The sequence below is a fragment of the Trichomycterus rosablanca genome, chromosome 24, assembly GCF_030014385.1.
Source record: "Trichomycterus rosablanca isolate fTriRos1 chromosome 24, fTriRos1.hap1, whole genome shotgun sequence".
Classification (NCBI taxonomy): domain Eukaryota; kingdom Metazoa; phylum Chordata; class Actinopteri; order Siluriformes; family Trichomycteridae; genus Trichomycterus; species Trichomycterus rosablanca.
Genome location: NC_086011.1, coordinates 12985513 through 13009868, shown reverse-complemented (window position 1 = coordinate 13009868; position 24356 = coordinate 12985513). Strand labels below are relative to the sequence as shown.

The 24356-nt window shown below is 39.7% G+C and overlaps 1 protein-coding gene across 1 annotated transcript in view; it reads right to left on the bottom strand.

Annotated features, from left to right (window-relative positions):
- unm_sa1614 (un-named sa1614) overlaps positions 1-22157 on the bottom strand; it is a 79912-nt gene extending 57755 nt beyond the window's left edge. The window contains exons 1-3 of the mRNA XM_062986277.1: positions 22032-22157; positions 6347-6419; positions 38-183 (exon numbers count right to left, since the gene is read on the bottom strand). Of these exons, the coding sequence (XP_062842347.1) occupies positions 38-183; positions 6347-6419; positions 22032-22157 (345 nt within the window). The remainder of the gene's footprint in view (positions 1-37; positions 184-6346; positions 6420-22031) is intronic.
- Positions 22158-24356: the final 2199 nt, after the last annotated feature.

Sequence of the window (24356 nt, the reverse complement as noted above, 5' to 3'; positions counted from 1 at the left end):
GTGATCTAACAAAGCATTTCCTCTGGCAGTGACTCACCATGTTCTTCATTGGTGACAGAAGCTCTTTGGAGAATTCAGCAAACTTATTAAAGGAGGACGCCACTTCCTGCTCTCCGTTGCTGCGGAAGTTGACAGCCAGCTTCTCCACTGAGTTAATATAGACCTCCAAATGTGATATGTGGTCTGAAGAGACAGCAAAGCATTATTTTTTCAAGTTAATAAACATGATATGTTGACAAATTTATACCATATTATTTTTTTCTATTCTATTTATATTTGTTTATTCCCTCCCAATGATCTTCTAATCTTGTCATATCCAATCAATTCTCATTTTACCCTCTACAGCTGCAATCCTCCACTCCTGATTTTAGGAGAGCCACAAACTTTGTACACCCCTTTGACATGTGCATGGAGCTGCCTGCTTATATGGGGATCCATATCGCTTACGGACAGTCACGCACTGATCCCCATTATCCCCTGTCTCAGTGAGCAGACACCCTCAATTAACCAGCAACGGTCGTAATTGCAGCAGTTATGAGGAATTGCTAGGGATGTAACGATGCACCACAAGACAGTTAAAAATCGATTCACATGTGTAACTAGTGCTGGACAATAATTCAATATCGATATACAGGGGTTGGACAATGAAACTGAAACACCTGGTTTTAGACCACAATAATTTATTAGTATGGTGTAGGGCCTCCTTTTGCGGCCAATACAGCGTCAATTCGTCTTGGAAATGACATATACAAGTCCTGCACAGTGGTCAGAGGGATTTTAAGCCATTCTTCTTGCAGGATAGTGGCCAGGTCACTACGTGATGCTGGTGGAGGAAAACGTTTCCTGACTCGCTTCTCCAAAACACCCCAAAGTGGCTCAATAATATTTAGATCTGGTGACTGTGCAGGCCATGGGAGATGTTCAACTTCACTTTCATGCTCATCAAACCAATCTTTCACCAGTCTTGCTGTGTGTATTGGTGCATTGTCATCCTGATACACGGCACCGCCATTGGATGCACATGGTCCTCCAGAATGGTTCGGCAGTCCTTGGCAGTGACGCGCCCATCTAGCACAAGTATTGGGCCAAGGGAATGCCATGATATGGCAGCCCAAACCATCACTGATCCACCCACATGCTTCACTCTGGGCATGCAACAGTCTGGGTGGTACGCTTCTTTGGGGCTTCTATGAGTTCAACAGCTGTGAGTGAACGAGCATCCACAGTTGAAAAAGAAGCAGTATAAATAGTTGATAAGAGAGGAAAAACTAGACTCTTTTTTTCTGTATTCTTTAAGCACAACATCTGCTGCAGCAAATTCTGCAGCAACTCTTAAGCACTTTTTATATTCTTTATCCTGGTTGAGCACTTTTGTTTGAAAATGTTTACATACAAATAATAATCAGTCCATGTTGTGGATTAAAGTTGGTTAAGACCAGAGGTAGAAAGTAACGAAGTACATTTACTCGCGTTACTGTAATTGAGTAGGTTTTTTTGTGTACTTTTACTTTTTAAAGTAGATTTTACAGCCTGTATGTTTTGTATTAAGAATTGTAATTCGCTACATTTTAAATAAGATTCGTTACTGAGTAAAATAATAAACGCTAAAGAAATCGCGTCTGGGAAACTGCTGCAGTGAATTCTGCGACGGGGAGTCGGATCTTTTGTTTCGGTTCCTTTTAAAGAGCCGTATATATACATAACGACTCCCAGAAGCGCGAGTCGGTTCCTTTATTTCATTTTAAAGGGCCGTTCAATAGATTCGATTCATTCTACGACACATCACTAGTGGTTATACAGTTTGAAAAACTTTTATGGGACTAAAATGACACATTACACACCCCTAAATGTTTTAAATGTTGTGTCAACATGTTTTTTCTATTATATTTTAATTAAAAACAAATATTGTGAGATTTATATCCACTTGTCCTGTTTGCATTACACAGGAGAGACCCCCCCCCCCCCCCCCGCTGTTAATAAAGTAACTAAGTAACGTTTACTCTGAGTACATTTTAAATAAGTTACCTTTTACTTGAGTAGATTTTTAGACTAGTAACTTCACTCGTACTTAAATAAAAATTCATTAAAGTAATAGTACTTTTACTTGAGTACAATATTTTAGTACTCTTTCCACCTCTGGTTAAGACATACAGTATATTATATTATATATTGTCAAAGCTTATGTTTATTTGAGAATGATGTCGTGTTTTTGTTTGTATACAAATGCTGAATACAAGTAAAAGGTGAAAGCTAATTTATTTGTATTATTATTATTATTTCTAAAATATTATGTAGTTGTAAAGGGTGAGATTTTATAGACTTTGCAAAAAACATTTTCAGAGGTTTGCAGGTACAGCCTTCCAATTTTGGTGTTCTTGGCAGTTTTTCTGACATTTGTATTATTCATATCGATATCGGAATTATATCATATCGATCGAAATTAGGAGTTATATCGTGATATAAATTTTAGCCATATCGTCCAGCCCTAGGTGTAACAATTCAAATCGGTTTACATGTATAATGAATCGATATTCACTTTAAACAGCAGAGGGCGCTGGCGCTATTCACCTCGTCGGGTTGACGTCACTACAGGGTTGCCAGGTTCCGAATTTTCCAAATGTATTTATGTGAGGATACTTTCTTTATTTGTATTATTAATTTATTTATTTAATTTCAATTTTTTTACACAAAAAGGGAAATGTGCAGGATTATTTGGCATAGTTTGTACCTACCTCAGAAATAAAAGGGCATTTATTGTTTAAATAAATTAAAGATAAGCACAAATACAGTATTTTATTTTTTAAAATAGAAATTATAAAAGGAAACTTTGTCATAATTTGTCTTCAATTTAATTTAGTTTTAAAAAATCTGGAAAAAATCGTATCGTGAACCCAGTATCGTGAATCGCATCGCATCGTGGGTAGAGTGTATCATTACATCCCTATGAATTGCCACCAGCAATCTAATCCGATTAACAAGCCAATCATTGTCTGTATAGCACCCGGCCTGCGGGTAGCAGAGCTGAAATTCTCTGGTGTGCTAGTGTGTTTTAGCACTGGGCCACCCGAGTGCGCCATTGATTTTATTAATTAGTATTTATTATGGAAGCGTTTTTAAATTAACAGCCAGATATTACAACCAATGAACAAAAAATATTTTATGTATTGTCTGGTTAGCTTTATTTCTTTGTTAATATACCTCCATTCCTGCATTTCAGGCAACACATTCCAAAAAGGTTGGGATGAGGGCATTTTAAGGCTAATAAAAAGGAGGAAAAAAACTAAATATTGATGTGATTTCAAAACAGGTGACGTCCATAGTTGATTGTATTCATAATCTAGTGAAAAAGCAGTATCAAGAAAAAGCTTAAAGAAGCAAAGATGGGCAGAGAATCAAATGTGTGAGAAAATGATTGAAATGTTGAAAACAATGTTCCTAAAAGAAATATTGGAAGGGATTTGCATATTTCTCCCTCTACAGTGCATAAAATAATTAAACATTTTAATTTAAGTGCATTAATCCCTTAGACAGCACTGCATCAAGAACCGTCAATTATCTAGCTGATATAACCACATGGGCAAGGGATTATCTTGGCAAACCTTTGTCCAGCACTACAATACGTAAATATGTAAATATGTAAAAAATTACATGCACAAATGCCACTTTAAACTTTACTGTGCAAAAAAAGAAGCCTTATGTTAACCATGTTCAGAAGCGGCATCGTGTTCTCTGGGCTTGGAGTCATCTAGGATGAACCATCACACAGTGGAAACGTGTATTGTGGTCAGATGAAACAGTTTTCCAAATCTTTTTTGAAAGAAATGCTCCAGACCAAAACCGAAAAGGACCATCCAGACTGTTATCAGCAACAAGTCCAATATATATATAAAGGCATTCCATATTTTATATAGAGAATAGTGAAACACTAAAATGAATTCTGTTTTTCATTATTTTATGTAAACACACACATAAACCCCTTAAAAATAAGCTAAGACTAATCAATTAATCAAAAAAATAATTGTCAGATTAACAGATAAAATAATCGTTAGGTGCAGCCCTAATGTAGATTAACAAATAAAATAAAGTTGACCAGACAAAACACTAAATATTTTGGGTTCATACCATCTGCAATTTTATAATGTCTTTTTTCTAATGCGGGATTGTACAAGTATGCCATACATGCAGTCACTGCCAGACGTAAAGTCATTAACTAAGCTCTGGCTGTGTTTAGTACAGTAAACACAGTAATGTTGGAGTATACATGGCAGGATGTGGTGACAATCTTTGTAAGACACAACTTCCTGTCTGGAATAGCTGATTGTGGTCATCTGGTCTTATTATGGAAATGAGTGGTTTGTGTTCTGTTCCATACTTTAAAACTCTTTTACATTCCCTTTCATGCCCCTGGTAAAATAAAAGGAGATTAAAAAGGAGGGAAGAAATTGTGAATTAGCTTAGAAAACCAACCTTGAAGTGAAACAAAATTAATCTCCTACAATGTCTTATAAGGTTGGAGAATACAGAGCAGGGAATTTCTTTCAATAGAATCTCTCTCTCCAGATTGTCCAGGACAGTGGTAGCCTAAAGGTTAAGGTTCTGGACTGGTAATCATAATCTTGCGGGTTCAAGCCTCGCTACCTTCAGGTTGTCACTCTTGGGCTCCTAAGCAAAGAAAGCCCTTATGTCTCAATTGCTTGGATGATATTTGGTCATAACTGTAAGTCACATTGGATAAAAGTATCTGCTTTTCTATGGGGTTTAGATCAAGCAGAAGCTTAATTTGGTGTTCAGTGAAAAAAAAAAAGTGTTGATCTGGACATATGTTTTGAATCTTTGTCCTGCTGCAAAATCCAAGATGACCCATTTTTAGTTTCTTAGCACAGTAAGACAGATTTAGATTTAAAGTGTCCTGTTATTGCATAAAATCAATTAGGGCTGCCACGATTGACGTTGACGCATCAATATTTTAATTCGATGCATCGTTTTTAAAACTATGTTAATAAATGATCCTTTTTAATTTCTACAATGTTTCCGTTCATATAACCGTTCATATGATTCCCTCAGTACTACTTGCTGCGTGCATGACCCAAGTCGTATTTGGTCCAGTCACTGGTTGGCGGCATTAAGCGCAGTCAGAGGCCGATTGTGGAGAGCATTCAAATAAAAACTAAAAGTTTTCCAAGACCCAAATCATCAAAAATTTGGAGAAACTTAAAACTGGCGCAAAACAAAAAGGTGGTTTGTACACTGTGCAAAGCTTTGATGGTACCACAGCAGCACTAGCGCCATGTTGCACGTCTATATTGTTTCATTAAGCTTCTTGATCGTGAAGATCTTGGAATACCGTATTTCTTAGTGAGTTCAGTTAGGGCGCTGCACACTTTGCGGCATTGAGCTCACGATTTTTGAGGTTGCCGTACATAGCGTAAAAAGCTTCTCATGTAAATGCGCCCTAACACTTACCACTTTGTTTACATTGCTGAGAATTTGAAGTAATTTTTGAGTGAATGTGTAGGTTAGAATCTGAGCTCATTCTGTCGTTACTGTACGTTTGCTACAAGTTTAAGCACATTGCTTAGTGTACGGAATGTCATAAACACATGCTGCACTTTGTTTAATATGGAGAATTTGATAATATGGACATAAACCCTGTTTACATTTAGTTTTGTGCCATATTATTACGCCATACAGTTTGTTGTTAAAATAAAGAAGCTTAAATAAGATTCTGAATTAAATATTTTGGAGGAAAATTAATCGTTTAAATTAATCGACTAATCAATAAAAATAGTCTATAGATTAATTGATAGATCATTAGTGGCAGCCCTAAAATCAATGATGACTTGTACCCTACGTAGGTGGAGAAAAAAACACATTTGCTCAGACACATTGGAATCAGGTTCATTTTAGTGCTCCATTCTTCTATTTTTTACATTAAACTAAAGTCCCGAGACATACTCATACCCTTTTTTTTTTCTTTTGGCTGCTCTGGTATGTATGGGTTGTGACAGCGGGTCATTCTGATCTGGATACCTAATTTCACACTGGATGCCCTTCCTGGAGCAACTTAAAAAATTTATACACAATTCTTTGGTGCCAATAATAGCAGTACATGCAGTTTGGTAAAAAATAATATAAAATAAACACATTTTTTCTCCAAATAAATTAACTTTAATTAAAGGAAATGGATTTTTAGTTTTTTAGTGTTACATTTCTTAAAACCCTTTTTACTCATCTTTACCAGGGGTGCCAATAATTGTAAAGAAGAGTTTATGCCTTTTCTGTAATGAGCTATTTAAAGAGATATATTGTAAAATTGTATGTCATTGGTTAATAGTGGGGATGTTACCTTGTCCTGTCACATGCTTGGCTTTGGAGGCTTTCTTCATTTTCTGCAGTACTGTACGGTCACAGTCCAAAGCCTACAAAAAAAAATACAACAGTGAACTGTGATACAAGTCCTATTAACTTCAAAATGCAATGTAACGTAATATAAAGACCACTAACACACTTTATAATTTAACACATGAATATAATATGCATTTTATTTTTATGTTTTACATCAGGGTCGTCAAGGGTCTGGTTTTCCCAGACCATCGCAGGTCCTTGGCCAACTAACACCCCCCTTCATTACCACATATGGAAACGCCCGGCCGGCTGATTGCATCTTTTGTAGTGGGTGGTAGTGGTCTAGTGTAGTACCTGACAAATTGATTGCATTAGTAGACGACTAATAGAATTGTCTGGTATTATGCTAGACCATATAATTATGGCAAATTCAGTCAATTTGAATTATAATTAGTAGGGATGCATCAATACCATTTTTTCCCAACCGAGTACAAGTACATGTATTTTTGTACTTGCCGATACCGATACCAATACCCATTTAGAATGATGGAGTTAATGAGTTGGAGGTTAATAAATATTTTTGCAATGTTGGTGTTTTGTTGTTATGTTTTGTAGAGAACGATCAGGTCAGAAATACTGTAAAACGTGTGTGTGTGTGCCGGTGTATTCTGATATAAACTATATTATCCCCTTGTCCCACCTGTTTACGCTCCTCTCCTGCGTTTCCCCCTCACACCGTATCCTGCGTTCTCATTGGCTGTTCGACATGTCACTCATTCCCAGTCGCACATCTCAGATCAGATATCTGACGTGCTAGAAAACTCGATTCGGTCGCCGAGCGGTCGGCGAGCCGGTCGGATCGAGTTGTTGGGTAGTTCACACTTAGCGATCGAGAGCCGAGTTTTGATCGCCGAGCGAACGCCGAGTTGCTCCCGAGCCGGCAGATCTAGCGCCGACCAGTCGCCAAGTGAAAATCAGGGCAAAAATCGTGTAGTGTGAACCAGGCATAACGCAGCAACGTGCACTAGGCACACAGTATCTGATGTTTAGTATCGGAGCCTCGTTTGCGAGTACGAGTACGAGTTAATGAGCGCGGTATCGGGCAAATACCTGATACCAGTATCGGTACTCATGCATCTCTAATAATTAGGATTAACAATTGGAGTATTTCTGATTAAAAATCCCTAAGCTGGACAACAAATTAGGCCCTGAAACAACCCTCTGCAGAAACATCGGCACCTAAAGCAGAATGAAATACAATCCAAGTATTACGCTGTGTGTAATTACCCGTTTCATAACAGATTTTCCACTGTTGAATGAAGTTGTAAGTGAAACTAATAGATGTAAACAAACAGATGTTATGCAATGTATTAATGTTGCATACAGTTAATTGAAGCATAAGGCACTGGCATTACAAAGGTTATGATTACAACAGCTCAAGCTGCCTATATATGGCCAAAATTAAGTGGACCCAACTACTAATAATTGAGTTGATGTGTGTGGCGGCACAGGCAGCCTGGTGGTTCGGTGGGTAGCACTGTCGCCTCACAGGAAGAAGGCCCTGGGTTCGATCCCCAGGTGGAGCGGGGCGGTCCGGGTCCTTTCTGTGCGGAGTTTGCATGTTCTCCCCGTGTCTGCGTGGGTTTCCTCCGGGAGCTCCGGCTTCCTCCCACAGTCCAAAAACAGGCAGTCAGGTTAACTGGAGACACTGCCCTATAGGTGAAGGGGTGTGTGTATGTGTGTGTGTGTGTGTGTGTGTGTGTGTGTGCGTCTGCCCTGCGATGGACTGGCGACCCGTCCAGGGTGTGCCTTGCGCCCATTGAAAAGCTGGGTTTGTCACACCCATTCATCTATTCCTAACTTTGTAAAAAGAATTTGAAAATGGTTCGTTGCAGCCTAGTGGGTAAGGTACTGGACTAGTAATCAAAAGGTCGCTGGTTCAAGTCCCACCACTGCCAGAGTGCCACTCTTGGGCCCTTGAGCAAGGTCCCTAACCTTCAATTGCTCAGACAATACACTGTAACTGTACTGTAAGTCGCTTAGGATAAAAGCGTCTGCTAAATACCGAAAATGTAAATGTGATAACAGGGGAACAGGACTGTAAGCAAGGACCATATAGACGTGGTTTAATGATTTTGCACTGAGCCCTAACCCCAATCCCATTAAATATCCTTGGAACATTGATTGCAAAAAAGGCCTTCTCATACAACATTACTGTCTGACATTACAAATTCTCTGCCAGTACAGACGTTATTGATTGGGCACAGACTTTCCACAAACACACTTAAAAATCTTGTGGAAAGCCTTCCCAGCAGTGGAGGCTCTTACAGCCACAAAGGGTGCTTGGGGTTAGAACAACTCCATAATAATGCCCATGGTTTTGAAATGGAATTTCCGACAAGCTTATGGTCAGGTGTTCACATGCACAAACACTATATGGCCAAAAGTATTTGGATACTTGATCATATGCTTGTTGGGCATCCCATTTAAAAAGCAAATGATATTAAAGTCTCTAAAATCTATATGATTTTTTTTCTGTGGTAATGTGTGCCCATTCAGTCAAAAGAGCATATGTATGGCTGGGCACTAATGTTGGTCAAGAAAACTTCAATTGATGTTCCAGTTCATTCAAGGGCTGTTGATCATGTCTTTATAGACTTTGCTTTGTGCTTTGTGAACAGGCAAGGGCCTTCCCTAAACTGTTGTTGCAAGGTTAGAAGCATATTATTTTCTTTAAATAACTAGTTCATTACATCTATTAGCTATTTTATAGCTTAAACACATTAATTCAAAAATTACAAAGGGTGTCCCAATACTTTTGTACATATAGTGCATATTGCCCGTATATGCTATTAACAGCTTAAGAACAAAAAAGGCAATAGATCAAAATGAAACAACAGTGATAATCTTTTTTTTTTTTAATTCTATCCTTTGTGATTTAGATGTTCAGTACCTTTCCTCCCTCCTTCAAAACATGCCATTACATAGATTTAAATTCCACTACTTGCCTTAATGGCGATAAAGGAAAAAATATCTGTGTAATGCACTGTCCAGTGTAGTCTCTGGATCCCTCACAACCCTGACTAGAATAAAGCATTTACAATAAAGATGAAAAATGATGATGATGAAACTGATGCTCTTATAGTAATTAATTTTCATGCAAGTTAATAATCAGACATTACAAACTGTTGTGGCTCTGACAGTGTGTAGGTCATAGAGCCCAATGTAGGTGCATTTCACCTAAAAATATATGCAAACAAAACTCTTATGACTCAACAAATCCAGGGTTCAAACATTGATTATTGTGCTAACTGAATAAAAATTTAAAATACAATATAGTTATTACAATAATAACATATTATAAACATTTCTGTTACTTCCGTTTTATCCCTGTTTCATTTTAATGACACAATAAAATATGATTTCAAAAACCATACCAATGCCTGATAAATCTTTAGCAATTTTGAATTAAAGTATCAAATAGATTTTTTTTTTAAAAACTCAATTCCCAAGAACGTTACTCAACAAAAATTCAGTAACCTTGAAAGTGTGGACTGCGTTTGAACAGGCACACTAGAGTTGCAAGCTATTGAATTGATTACTAAGGTTAGACTTTTTGTTTGGTTGCACATTTCTTAAAGCAAATGGGTTGCTACAAAGTACTCTTTCCACTTTTAATTTAAACATTAACATTTTATAACTTAACTATCTATTGACTGGTAATAGGCGTAACAGTACAGGTGAGAAAACAGTATTACATTTCTATAGTTTTCTTTTATTATTAAAGCTATTTATAGGGATGTCCGATCAAGGCATTTTTTTAAACTGATCGGTATCGGCTTTTTTTGTTTTACTGCTGACTTTTGTTGTCTACAAGTCATTTTTTGCGAGTCACGAGTCATGTCCGAGTCACTTGAAACGAGTCAGAGTCGAGTCTAAAGTCGCTGTGTGTGCGACCTACGTGCGACTAAGACTTGCAGACTTGACAATCTCTGTAAAATGGTGCAGCCATCTAACACGATATGCGACTGGCCTAGTCAAGTGCTCAACAGACACAATTAATCTTGTCTATGGATGTGAAGGCTGGATGGGGTGTCATCTTTTTGACAACGTAACTTTACCAGAACAAGCATTAGGGGAATCCAAAATCACTGGGCTCAATGCAGTAATACACCCTTGACAGAATGTCAATCCATCACTTGGTCACCCCCTATTACAGACAAAGCCAATCCCATAACACCGCTGGGGCCGCTCAGGTGGCGCAGCGGTAAAAAGACACGCTGCAACCAGAGCTGGATTCTAAGTACATCGTATCAAACCCAGCTCTGCCTTACCGGTTCGAGGCTGAGTGGCTGTATGAGCAACGATTGGCCGGTTGCTCAGTTGGGGGGTTGGACAAAGAATCGGATGTGGGTCTCTCTCTGTCAGAATGCGATTACGACCTCTGCCGGCTGATTAGAGGCGCCTGCACGGAGATGAGGAAGAGTGCCCTTAGGTTGTGTCTCTCCGCATGCAACGCTAGGTGGTGCCACACTCATAAATGTGTGGGTGGCAAAAATGCGTCCGTCTGCTGCCCATGTTCCGGAGGGGATGTGGGTTAGCTTCGATCTCCTCGGTCAGGACAGGGTTCGGCATAGACAGAGAGGAAGCGCGATACAAATTGAACAATTGGATGCGCTAAAGGGGGAGAAAAAGGGGGAAGAAAAAACCCACTGCTGGGGATTTGAACACTAAATTCCAGTAGCGTGCTAGCATAATTCACTGCTGTGCCACTTAAGAGCCACCGCTTCAATAATCACTCCTTGTCTGTTTTACCGCAGTTTTAGCCTGGTCAGGGTCGTAATGGGTTTGATTACTTGGGCAAAAAATAGAAAACACCCAGGACCGGTCACCAGTCCATCACAAGGCATACAGTGTATCACAAAAGTGAGTACACCCCTCACATTTCTGCAAATATTTCATTATATCTTTTCATGGGACAACACTATAGAAATAAAACTTGGATATAAGTTAGAGTAGTCAGTGTACAACTTGTATAGCAGTGTAGATTTACTGTCTTCTGAAAATAACTCAACACACAGCCATTAATGTCTAAATGGCTGGCAACATAAGTGAGTACACCCCACAGTGAACATGTCCAAATTGTGCCCAAAATGTCAATATTTTGTGTGACAACCATTATTATCCAGCACTGCCTTAACCCTCCTGGGCATGGAATTCACCAGAGCTGCACAGGTTGCTACTGGAATCCTCTTCCACTCCTCCATGATGACATCACGGAGCTGGTGGATGTTAGACACCTTGAACTCCTCCACCTTCCACTTGAGGATGCGCCACAGGTGCTCAATTGGGTTTAGTCTATCACCTTTACCTTCAGCTTCCTCAACAAGGCAGTTGTCATCTTGGAGGTTGTGTTTGGGGTCGTTATCCTGTTGGAAAACTGCCATGAGGCCCAGTTTTTGAAGGGAGGGGATCATGCTCTGTTTCAGAATGTCACAGTACATGTTGGAATTCATGTTTCCCTCAATGAACCACAGCTCCCCAGTGCCAGCAACACTCATGCAGCCCAAGACCATGATGCTACCACCACCATGCTTGACTGTAAGCAAGATACAGTTGTCTTGGTACTTCTCACCAGGGCGCCGCCACACATGCTGGACACCATCTGAGCCAAACAAGTTTATCTTGGTCTCGTCAGACCACAGGGCATTCCAGTAATCCATGTTCTTGGACTGCTTGTTTTCAGCAAACTGTTTGCGGGCTTTCTTGTGCGTCAGCTTCCTTCTGGGATGACGACCATGCAGACCGAGTTGATGCAGTGTGCGGCGTATGGTCTGAGCACTGACAGGCTGACCTCCCACGTCTTCAAGCTCTGCAGCAATGCTGGCAGCACTCATGTGTCTATTTTTTAAAGCCAACCTCTGGATATGACGCCGAACACGTGGACTCAACTTCTTTGGTCGACCCTGGCGAAGCCTGTTCCGAGTGGAACCTGTCCTGGAAAACCGCTGTATGACCTTGGCCACCATGCTGTAGCTCAGTTTCAGGGTGTTAGCAATCTTCTTATAGCCCAGGCCATCTTTGTGGAGAGCAACAATTCTATTTCTCACATCCTCAGAGAGTTCTTTGCCATGAGGTACCATGTTGAATATCCAGTGGCCAGTATGAGAGAATTGTACCCAAAACACCAAATTTAACAGCCCTGCTCCCCATTTACACCTGGGACCTTGACACATGACACCAGGGAGGGACAACGACACATTTGGGCACAATTTGGACATGTTCACTGTGGGGTGTACTCACTTATGTTGCCAGCTATTTAGACATTAATGGCTGTGTGTTGAGTTATTTTCAGAAGACAGTAAATCTACACTGCTATACAAGCTGTACACTGACTACTCTAAGTTATATCCAAGTTTCATGTCTATAGTGTTGTCCCATGAAAAGATATAATGAAATATTTGCAGAAATGTGAGGGGTGTACTCACTTTTGTGATACACTGTACATCCTCTCAGACCTATTTCAATTAGGGCAATTTTAAGTTGCTCCAATTGGCCTGACTGCATGTCTTTGGACTTGCGGAAGGAAACCCAAGCCCCAGAGGAAATCCACACAGACACAGGGCAAAAATGCTAACTCCACACAGAATGGATCCCAGCCGCCCAGCGGGGGAATCAAATCCAGGTCTTTTTTGCTGTGAGGCAAAAGCGTTACCCACTGCACCACTGTGCTGCCCTAGTTTAAATATTTCACAATGAGCCAAACGAAATCCTTACCAATATCAGACATGGCACATGGTAGAAACTACCATGCACCACTTTTATTTCAGGCTTAGTGTTTTTAGTGGGATGTTGTTCCTGGGTATAGATAGCTCTTATTTCCCTGACAGTGCACAGCAGCTGGGAGGAATTCCAGAGTCAGCATAGTTAAACCTTTTGTACCTCCAGCCAGCCAGTGTGCCTTCCATTCAATATGGTTTTGTATGCATTAAGTTCAGTTTGATGCAAATGCTTCAAATGAAGCAGGAGCTTGAGGTTCATCTGCATATTTAGATGTTTATAAGAACTGGAGACAGAGGGATGCGCTATTTCATTCGTTCATTCAGAGGGATGCGCTATTTATAAGTCTGTAAAAACCCCAATTTTTTAACAGTGGGGGAAAAAATGGGACAGAGTCAGACTAGATTTGTGCTGCTTTGCTCTCCATCGAGATGTTTACTATAAGAAGAGGTTCAGATATTACTTGGACCATTGTGAGATCACAGAACAGAAAAATCAATTAAGAGCAGCTCACCAGCACAAAGTGGTAGCAGGAAAACTGGTCCAAAATCTAAATGTATTCATTAATTGCCTGTTTTCCCACCCATCGCTTTATCCTACTCAGAGTCGCAGTGGGTACAATTCACTGGACGAAAGGTAGGAAACCCTCTGGACAGCTTGCCAATCAATCACAGGGCAAACACATCACTATTCACACCTGGGGCAATTTTAGTAGCTCCAATTAACCTGACTGCATGTCTTTGGACAGTGGGAGGAAATCGGTGCACCCGGAGGAAACCCATAAAGACATGGAGAGGCAGTTGTAGCTTAGCGTGTAAAAATGTAAAATGTAAAATGTAAATGGAGAGAACATGCACACTTTACACAGAAAAGACCCGAACCTGGGAACTGAACCCAGGACCTTCTTGCTGTGAGACAATAGTGCTACCCATAGAACCGCCCTGTTTGAATCCAAAAAATCTAGAAAATAGAAGTGCTATGGCAAATATTTAACTCAATATATACAAGTAACTTAATACATAACATCTGATTTTTTTCTACAGATGGCATCTTTAATGTATAATTATAAAATAAAACATACTAATACTACTCGGGGGCGGCACGGTGACTCAATGGGTAGCACTGTCGCCTCACAGCAAAAAGGTCCTGGGTTCAATCCCCAGAGAGGGCAGTCCGGGTCCTTTCTGTGTGGAGTTTGTTTGTTCTCCCCGTGTCTGCATGGGTTTCCTCCCACAGTCCAAAAACATGCAGTCAGGTTAATTGGAGACACTGAATTGCCCTATAGGTGAATGGTTGTGTGTGAATGTGTGTCTGCCCTGCGATGGACTGCCCTGCGCCCCATCCAGGGTGTTACTTTGTGCCTTGCGCCCATTGAAAAGCTGGGATAGGCTCCAGCACCCCCCCTTTCGCAACCATAATTGGATAAGCAGTTAAGAAAGTGAGTGAGTTAGTGAGTCAGTTAGTGAGTCAGTGAATACTACTTGGTACTTACTGGTTAATGTGTTTTATTTCATCCATAAAGTTCCCTTATGATTTAAATGAAATTAAACACCACCTCCATAAAGCCTTTCCTTTATCTAACCACAAATGTTAACGCCTGAAGTTTGAATAATGATGAAATCAGTCGATATTTTAACTCAAATAGCTCAAGAGGATTTGTTTGCCTCTTCCAATAATCTATGACTAGGTTATAGCTGGTCCTTCTAACAGAACAAATATCTTAAAATATACATCAAAATCTAATTTATGCTTACATATTTAAGCTTTTACCATGGTCATTCCAGTCCCCTGACCTAAACTACACTAACAATCTGGTAAATGTCAGTGGACATTTGGACCTATTCCATTTCAATGTTAATATGAAGTCCCACTCTTTTGCAGTTGTAACTGCCTCCATAGTAAGGGATGGTCACAAAAATGTTATAGTAGGTCTATGGAGATTTGTTGCCATTTGATCAAAAAAGTAAAGTCAGGCACTGATGTTAAGAAGGCCTTGTTTACATGAACATTACCATTCATCCCTAAGGTGTTTATTGACCACTGAAGTCGTGGGTCATTCTGTGGTCCTCGTTATGCCCATATTTGGAGACCCGGGTCTAACTCAGATTTCCTATGGGAAAAATGAACGGGGTTTTCAAAAAAAACGGCTCTAACTTATCCTGTGCTAAATAAACATGTTCAGAACCCTGTACGTTTTGTCCTGTGTACATTTTTCTCCTGTACATCACTGGATCCTCTGAATTACGAGGTTGTTAAAGGGTCGTAATACTAATAATGCTAAACGAAAGCTAATGCTACTGCACATTAATTAGACGTCACTGAACTACACCAATCAAATCGACGGAACGAGCGGCTCGCTTTTGGTGAGTACAACCAAAGGCGTAACACCCGACCATCCTCGCTTTCTACTTTAATGTAGCTAACTACTAAAAATATCAACTAAAACTTGTGAATATCACTCCACTGTTATACTGGTGAATCGCGCTGCTTCGTGCGCTTATTTAAGAGGCTTATAAAAGAAAGAAAAAGAAAAAATTAAGAGGCTTCCAGTTTAGTGACGTCAATTCATTGCACAGTAGCATTAGCTTACATGTAGCAATATTCATATTTTGACTTCATAATTCAGAGGATCCAGTGATAAGACAGAAGAATCTCCATAAAACAAAACGGAACAGCTCTGGAACATTTTTTATGACTACAGGATGCGAGAGAGGCAATTTGTGAAATCTCCATTCATTTTTCCTATTCAAACCCAAGTTACCAAATATGGGCATAACAACATGGCGTGGCCTACAAAATGACGACACGACTTCAGTGGTCTATTGGGGTTGAGGTTAGGGCTCTGTGTGGGTCATTAGAGTTCCTCTACACCAAACCTGTTAAGTCATGTCTTTATGTACCGGAACACATTTATGCTGGAAAGGCAATGGCTTTTCTCATTTGCCAAAAAAAAAAAAAACACCTCGACAACCCCCAGGCTTTTTAATATAATGTTTTCTTGACAAATAAGTAAAAAGCGTAACAATGACATTGATCTCATTACATTTGGGATAAAGCTAATATAACATTTCTAGGGATGTCCCGATCACGTTTTTTTGTTCCCGATACCGATCCCGATTATTAATTTTGAGCCCGATCCGATACCGATTCTCAAACCGATACTTGTATTTTCTAGATATTGTCTAGATAAGAACTAGATAATACTGTTCACACAGTGCACACTTCAAGTACATTACAGTTATTCAAATTAATCCAGTGTATATGTTTAACAACTGAATAGCTCTGCAGTGCTGAAGGGAAAAATGCTGCATCCAAGCTATTGGCTTAATGTTCTTTTATTTTTACAAAATCAATCAAAATGAGTGAGATAATTAGTTTTACTTTAAACTTTACATTCAAAGAAAAAGAATGTTTAATGCAGTGATACACTAAAAATGAACAGAAATCTGTGTAGCAGCTTAACTTGAATATAAGAAAAAAAGTTACTTAAAAGCATTACAGTAAAACCTGAATACCAAAATAAAATGGAAAGGCTCTTTTGTTATGAAGGAAAGCAAGTTCTTAAAGTGCTTGTATTGTGACAGTGGTTTGATGGACGTTTGTACACGAAGTGAGTGTGTTTTGACCCTTTAGGCCTTCCATAGAACATGAAACAGCATGCTTGACTCAACTGTCGGCTATTCGGTACCGTAACAGAAGTTAATAAAGTGTTCTGCTCCCGACAATATGTGAATATACTGTGCATTTATTTCTTTATTAAACGAGTGCATCACTACGTTGTTTTGTAAACCGGTGTGATCCTTAACTCACACACACTCTCACACATGAACGCAGCTCTGCTCCCACCGCCTCGTGAAACGCTCACAGTGCAGACGTTACACTTCACTGTTGGACTTGTTTTACTTTTCAATTTAAGGTATTTCCACACAGCGGACATGCTGATGTTAAACAAAAGATCGGGATTAAGATCGGGTCTAGTAAAGCCGATTCCGATCAATTAAAAAATGCCTTGATCGGCCCCGATCCCGATCTTTGAGATCAGATCGGGACATCCCTAAACATTTCACAATAAAAACATCATATCTACAGTTGTTGAATTATTAGTGCCTTATGTGTCTTTTATCTTGTTACATCTAAATACATTTTTATTAATACTTTGCTTGTATTCTTCCCTTAAATTCTTAAGCAAAGCAGCACTAAATTGTGAGTCACCCTCCACCATGCTTCACGTATTGGTGTACAGTTTTCTGTCCAATAAAATAACCAATTATTTCTTTTATTTTTTTAAATGAAAGTTGTGTAACACTGAGGGAATCATTTGCAAGAACAGAAACAATAAGCTGAGTACAGTGAGTCCAGTATGCTGTAAAGAGATATTTCATGTAGCTCTACACTTGGGATCACCAGCTTCAGTACTACACATTGTGTTCTTGGTGTGATATTTGCCGGATGTCCACTGTTAGCATAAAACACTGTACTGATTTTTTTTCTCTATATATAAAGACAATGTATCAAATTGTCTATTGATGAAGCCTTATTTCTTAAAAAAATGTTTGTCTATTATTTCCCATGATGGATGTGAATTCAGGTGATGCTGCGTGATAAGTCTGGTTCCTCCCAGGTTCAAGTCTCGGCTCTGCTACCGGTCGGCTGGGCGCCCTCTCGGCTGCAGACAAATTGGCCTCCAATCTGCTAGGATGGGAAATGACCGGATTTAACAGACGGACGGGCTGTGTAAGGAACCTGGTTGCCCATGGCAATTGCACAGCAATGGAAGAGCGGAAAGGTCGGGGCGTGGCTCTCCGTGCGCGAAGCCGGCCTCACGCGCATATCCACCGATGTGTGGGTGTATAAGGAGGGATCAGTAGACTGCGCACCCATCAGAGGGTGTGTGTGTCAGTCAAGTCACCCCCTCCTTGGGCACCACTAGGGATCCCCAGCAGCAGATTGACTACGCTAAATCCATCATGTGCGTAAAAAAGTATTACATTTTACAGACTAGAGAGAGAATCTGGATTCCTCAGCCATAACCCATGACAGCTCCTTAAAACATCCTTGTATTTTTTTGTTTTTGACCTGTATTCATAAAAGGAGGATTATACACTCAGCTTTTAACAAAAATGTGCACAATTAGGCACCCAGGTGGTGCAGCGGGATATTCCGCTAGCACACCAGCGCCGAGATTCTGAACACCTCGGTTCGGGTCTCGGCTCTGCTACCGATCCGCTGGCCGCCATCTAGTGGGCACAATTGACAGTGCCTGCAGCAAACACAAATTGGGTTGGGGAGATGACCAGACCCTGGTTAGCAGATAGAGGCGTCTGTGCAGAAGCATGGGCGTAAAGAAGGGGTCCGCTAGGACTGCGCAGGCCTCGGAGAGCACATAAGAAGCAAATATACCCTCCTCGAATGCAATCAGGGATCCACAGCAGCGGAAGACAGATTGACTACGGTAAATCGGGAGAAAAAGGGAGAAAATGCATAAAAAAAGTAGAAAAAATGTGCACAATTAGCTTTTTAAACATATAAAATACCAAAAAAGGGTTATTATGGTGCAGCTTTATTGCACAACAACACCAGAACAAAACAATAATGAGCATCATTATTAAAGTCGTTCTAATTACTCTGCCTTGGTTGTGAAAGTCGTACCAGTACCAGTGTTTTTTTCCAGTGAAACAATGAGACTTAAGTCACGCAAATCAAATTATCCTTTCCCGTATCTATTGTGTACATGCAAAAACATGGTTCATCTGTTATTAGAGCACTCCCTGACCGTAACTAGTCTCAAGATACAAGCTTTTCAATAACAAATCTTCAGTAAAAAGACATCAGTATGAACACGATCGTGCTCTGTGTTGCATTAACCCTCAGGTTACGAATGAACCAAGCACCCTGGTGGCAAGAGGATCTGTCCTGTCAGATGATGCTCAAACAATCAAGCATGTAATGTGGTTCACTGTTCAGTACTCACGGCTTTTTACAGCCTAGGTCATTGCCATGGTTACCTCACAATCTAACGTCTGCCTGTAATAGAGGAAGTCACCTTCTGATTGCCATTGTTCTGAACATGACCTCAAATATATTTTGCAATCTAACACAAGTAGAGCACTAACGGACATGCCAGGTGTCAGTAAGTGGAGATGGTACATGAGGTCTGCTTGTACCACACAGTCTGCTGCTTAGAATAGAATAGAGTACAATAGAATAGAACAGAATAGAATAGAATAGCCATTGCCATGCATTTTTTGTTATTAGGAACTAATATAATAACATAAAATTGGGATACAAGACGTACTAATACAGAATTCACATTTACAAAATACAGTCAAGCCGAAAAGTCTGCACACCCCTTTCACCTTCTCCATGTTCTATTACATTACAGACTCATTCTATAATAGATTGAGATCATTTTTGTCCCAAACATCTACACAGAATAGCCCACAATAACAAAGTGAAAGCATTTTTTTAGACATTTGTGCTAATTTATTAAAAATCTAAATGTAAAATATCATATGTACATAAGTGTGCACACCCTTTGATATGACACCCAAAAGTGAGCTGAGGTGCATTTTGTTTTCACTGATACTGCTTGAGGTGTTTCTACAATTTAACTGGAGTCCACCTATGGTCAATTCAATTGATTGGACATGATTTGGGATTGCCAACACCTGTCTATATAAGGTCTCACAGTTGACAACACATATCAGAGCAAACTGATTAGCCATGGGGTCAAAGGAATTATCTGCAGATCTCAGAAACAGGATTGTGTCAAGGCATAGATCTGGAGAAGGGTACAGAAAAATTGCTGCAGCTTTACAGGTCCCAAAGAGCACAGTGGCCACCATCATTCATAAATGGAACCACCAAAAATCTTCCTAGACCTGAGGCCCGGCCAAACTGAGCGATCAGGGAAGACGGGCCTTGGCCAGGGAGGTGAGCAGGAACCCGAGGGTCACTCTGACAGAGCTCCAGCATTTCTTTGTGGAGATGGGAGAACCTATCAGAAGATCAACCATCCAGGCAGCACTCCACAAATCACGCCTTTTTGGTAGAGTTGCCAGACAGAAGCCACTCCTTTCTCAATATGGTGGGAAAAAATAAACATAAACAGCAAAGAAATGAGCCATGTCTGCAGTTTAGAAGTTTTTTTGTTCTGACACAGATTAAAACACTATATACTGTACGGTTTGTTGGGGCACGGTTGTTGCAAAAAAGCAAACGGTTAAGCGACGTTACTTTAGTTTAATTGTTATACTGACGGTATACCAACAACACCCAAGCAAGCTGGAAGCGTAGATATGATAAGCGGTGATAGCTCAGTGGTTAAGGTACTGGACTAGTTGCCAAGTTGCCACTGTTGGGCCCCTTAGCAAGGCCCTTAACTCTCAATTGCTCAAAAAATTGTGTTCAGTCATAAATGTAAGTCACTTTGGATAAAAGCATCTGCTACATGCCAAAAATGTAAATGTAAAGTCGTCCACTTTTCTACAACAGACCTGTGATCAAGGGAGAGCTAACGGTAACCGTATTTACATTTTAGCGGACGCCTTTATCCAAAGCGACTTACATTACAGTTACAGTATACAGTCTGAGAAATTGAGGGTTAAGGGCCTTGCTCAAGGACCCAATAGGAGCAACCTGGCAGTAGTGGGGCTTGAACCAGCTACCTTCTGATTACTAGTCCAGTGCCTTAACCACTAGGCTACTGCTTGTATACAAATACAACATAAAATATACAACAAAAAATACAGTGACACATTTACAGCATTTAGCAGACGCTTTTATCCAAAGCGACTTACACAATGAGCAATTGAGGGTTAAGGGCCTTGCTCAGGGACCCAACAGTGGCAACTTGGTGGTGGCGGGGCTTGAACCGGCAACCTTCTGTTTACTAGTGCAGTACCTTAACCACTGAGCTATCACCGGTCCAAATTGTTACAAATTGATACAAATTGTTTTGGCGCCCAGTCCTACATTAACCGTATGATTTCTAAGCAATAGGAGGCAACTAATAGAGTTCCAGATGCCAAATGATATTAAAAAAAAAACAAATACATTAAGGGAACAGTGTAATAACTTGTCAGTGTTTGTCTTTAATTTAAGTGCCTTATATGGTCATTGATTGGAAACAATCATGAATCCTTACAGGAAGTTATAGAGCTCAGATTTAGTAGATCCTTCATTACCTTAAAACTGTAGGGTTATCTTCTTGGAAAATGCTTCTACATGTTATATCAAATCATCCAGGACTTTAATGACAGCGTTAGGAATTAATATAGCTGTTGTTTTATTTCATATTGTTACCATTTCCTAATCCTCTGGGTCTACAAGGGTGCATTTAGGGGGAGAACTGAAGCTGGACCAATACAAAATATATGGGTGGCTTTATTCAGCTCTGTAACATCAAACAATACGATATTTTCAGCTCACAACAAATAAATAACATGTATTATTCTGTTTCCGACCTTCTAGTTATCCTAAACAGATCAATACAGATGTATATAATAAATAAACAAACGAACTGGAAAACACCACACATGCACTGTTTACAACTGGCGTCTCCAACAGACAAAGTGGACAAAGAGCTAGAAGCAGCCTTACAGAAACAAGCAGAGCAGCACCGGGGATGAACTGAAATACTGAAATGTGTTCAAGCTCAGATAAGGTTTGTAGTAAATGAGAAACAACGACACAGTAAAATGAGGAAGATTCAAATTCGTACTTCCACATAACTACTGTACTAATTAGTAAACCATAGCAAACTGTAGCCTACTGAAATACTGTATAAACGGTGATACAGACACTAGGCGAGATAAACGGACGCTTCCACCGCTACACAGGTACACAGCTGTCAAAGTAGTCTAGTTTTGCTTATTTGTATCGTAAAACAAACAACATTTTCATACCTCTTCAATATTGTTAACAGAATTCCGACAGCTTGTCATTTTAGTGATGAAGGAAGACGTCGTGGGAGAACTGTAGTCCTCCAAAGTCTCCTCGATGAACTCGTCCACAGATATGAACTCAGGCATTTTGGTGATAAAAATAGTGAATTTTAAAAGAAAGTATTTCACTTTGAAGCCATGGAAAATGTAAACGCAGTGGATATTTAAGGTTTTCAGCGTTAAATTGGTAAAAATGGCGTTTACACGGCAGAAAAACTAGTGTTTCTTCTTTCTTTACTGACGCTCGGTGCGACTGAATGAATTCGCTCGCGCACTGAACACATTGACGTTCCTGCAAGCTTCACGAGCTGCTGAGTGAGACTAGTGCGCATGCTCTGTAGGGTAGCTCGCAGCCTGATGAATACTTTTTTTTTTTGACAATATAATAATAATTTTAATGTTTAATTTGAATGAAAATGCTCTGTCGATGTTTATTATATACATTTCATATTTTATTTACATTTCTATTTTTATTTTTGCAAATGAGTAAAGCAAATGTGTTTTTTATTCCAGAATAATAGTTATATTTTAGAATAATGTGTGTATTTATTTCTATATAAACTCTTTTCTTGCAGGTTAAATATTTATAAAGTTTTTTTTTTTTAATGAACTTTATTGAACAACAAATATATTACAAAAGAATACATCAATCACAGCCAAGATGTTTGTTTGTTTGTTTATTAGGATTTTAACGACATGTTTTACACTTTGGTTACATTCATGACAGGAACGGTAGTTACTCATTACACAAGACTCATCAGTTCACAAGGTTATATCGAACACAGTCTTGGACAATTCAGTGTCTCAGATTCACCTCACTTGCATGTTTTTGGACTGTGGGAGGAAACCGGAGCACCCGGAGTAAACCGACGCAGACACGGGGAGAACATGCAAACTCCACACAGAAAGGACCCGGACCGCCCCACCTGGGGATCGAACCCAGGACCTTCTTGCCAGCCAAGATGTAACATATACAATGAAAATTATACAATTATTAACTAAAAATTGCTCGAGGTTATAGAAATAGAAATGAAATAAACTAGAAAAAAAATTTGCTCAAGCAGGATTTTATAGGTAATACCATTTAATGATTTTTTAAAAAGACCTTAAGGGATAGAGAAGTTTTCTAGCAGTGTTAAAGTACGTCTTGCCTTCACATTTTTACAAAGTTTTAATGTATTAATGTACGATATAAAGGATGCCTTAAAAGTGTTGAAATTTGGTCTATTATTCATAAATTTACAACAATGAATGTGATATTTGGATCATATTAAGAGAAGGTTGACAATATAAGTCTCATCTGAATTCAATATGTCATTTTTAGTTATTCCAGATAGAATTAATTCAGTTTTCAATTTAAGGTTATAGCTAATTTTTCTATTAATACAATTATTTAAATCAGTCCAAAAAATAATCCCAAAATAAGTGAATAAGGGATTCTTCATATTTGTGACAAAATGAACCTTCAGCCTGAAGAATACAGTGGTACCCACACACGTGCACGCACATGCACGCATAGTCGCGTACACACACACTGAACAGAACCGGCTGACTCCCTGTTAAGGGTGAACTTCCTGCCTTAACTTACCGGACTTACAGCGACCCAGGTCATTGTAAAAAATAAATAGTAATAGAAACATTCCACCAACAAAGGGCTTTTTCTGCACCACTACTAATACAGCAAATAGTACACTATATTGCCAAAAGCATTCGCTCATCTGCCTTCACACGCATATGAACTTGAGTGGCATCCCATTCTTAATCCATAGGGTTTAGTATGATGTCGGCCCACCCTTTGCAGCTATAACAGCTTCAACTCTTCTGGGAAGGCTTTCCACAAGGTTTAGGAGTGTGTTTATGGGAATTTTTGACCATTCTTCCAGAAGCGCATTTGTGAGGTCAGACACTGATGTTAAACGAGAAGGCCTGGCTCACAGTCTCCGCTCTAATTCATCCCAAAGGTGTTCTATCGGGTTCAGGTCAGGTTCTTGGTTCTTCCACACCAAACTCACTCATCCATGTCTTTATGGAGCTTGCTTTGTGCACTGGTGTGCAGTCGTGTTGAAACAGGAAGGGGCCATCCCCAAACTGTTCCCACAAAGTTGGGAGCATGAAATTGTCCAAAATTTCTTGGTATGCCGAGCTAAACTCCTAAAAAACAACCCCACACTATAATCCCCCCTCCACCAAACTTTACACTTGGCACAATGCAGTCAGACAAGTACCGTTCTCCTGGCAACCACCAAACACAGACTCGTCCATCGGATTGCCAGACGGAGAAGCGTG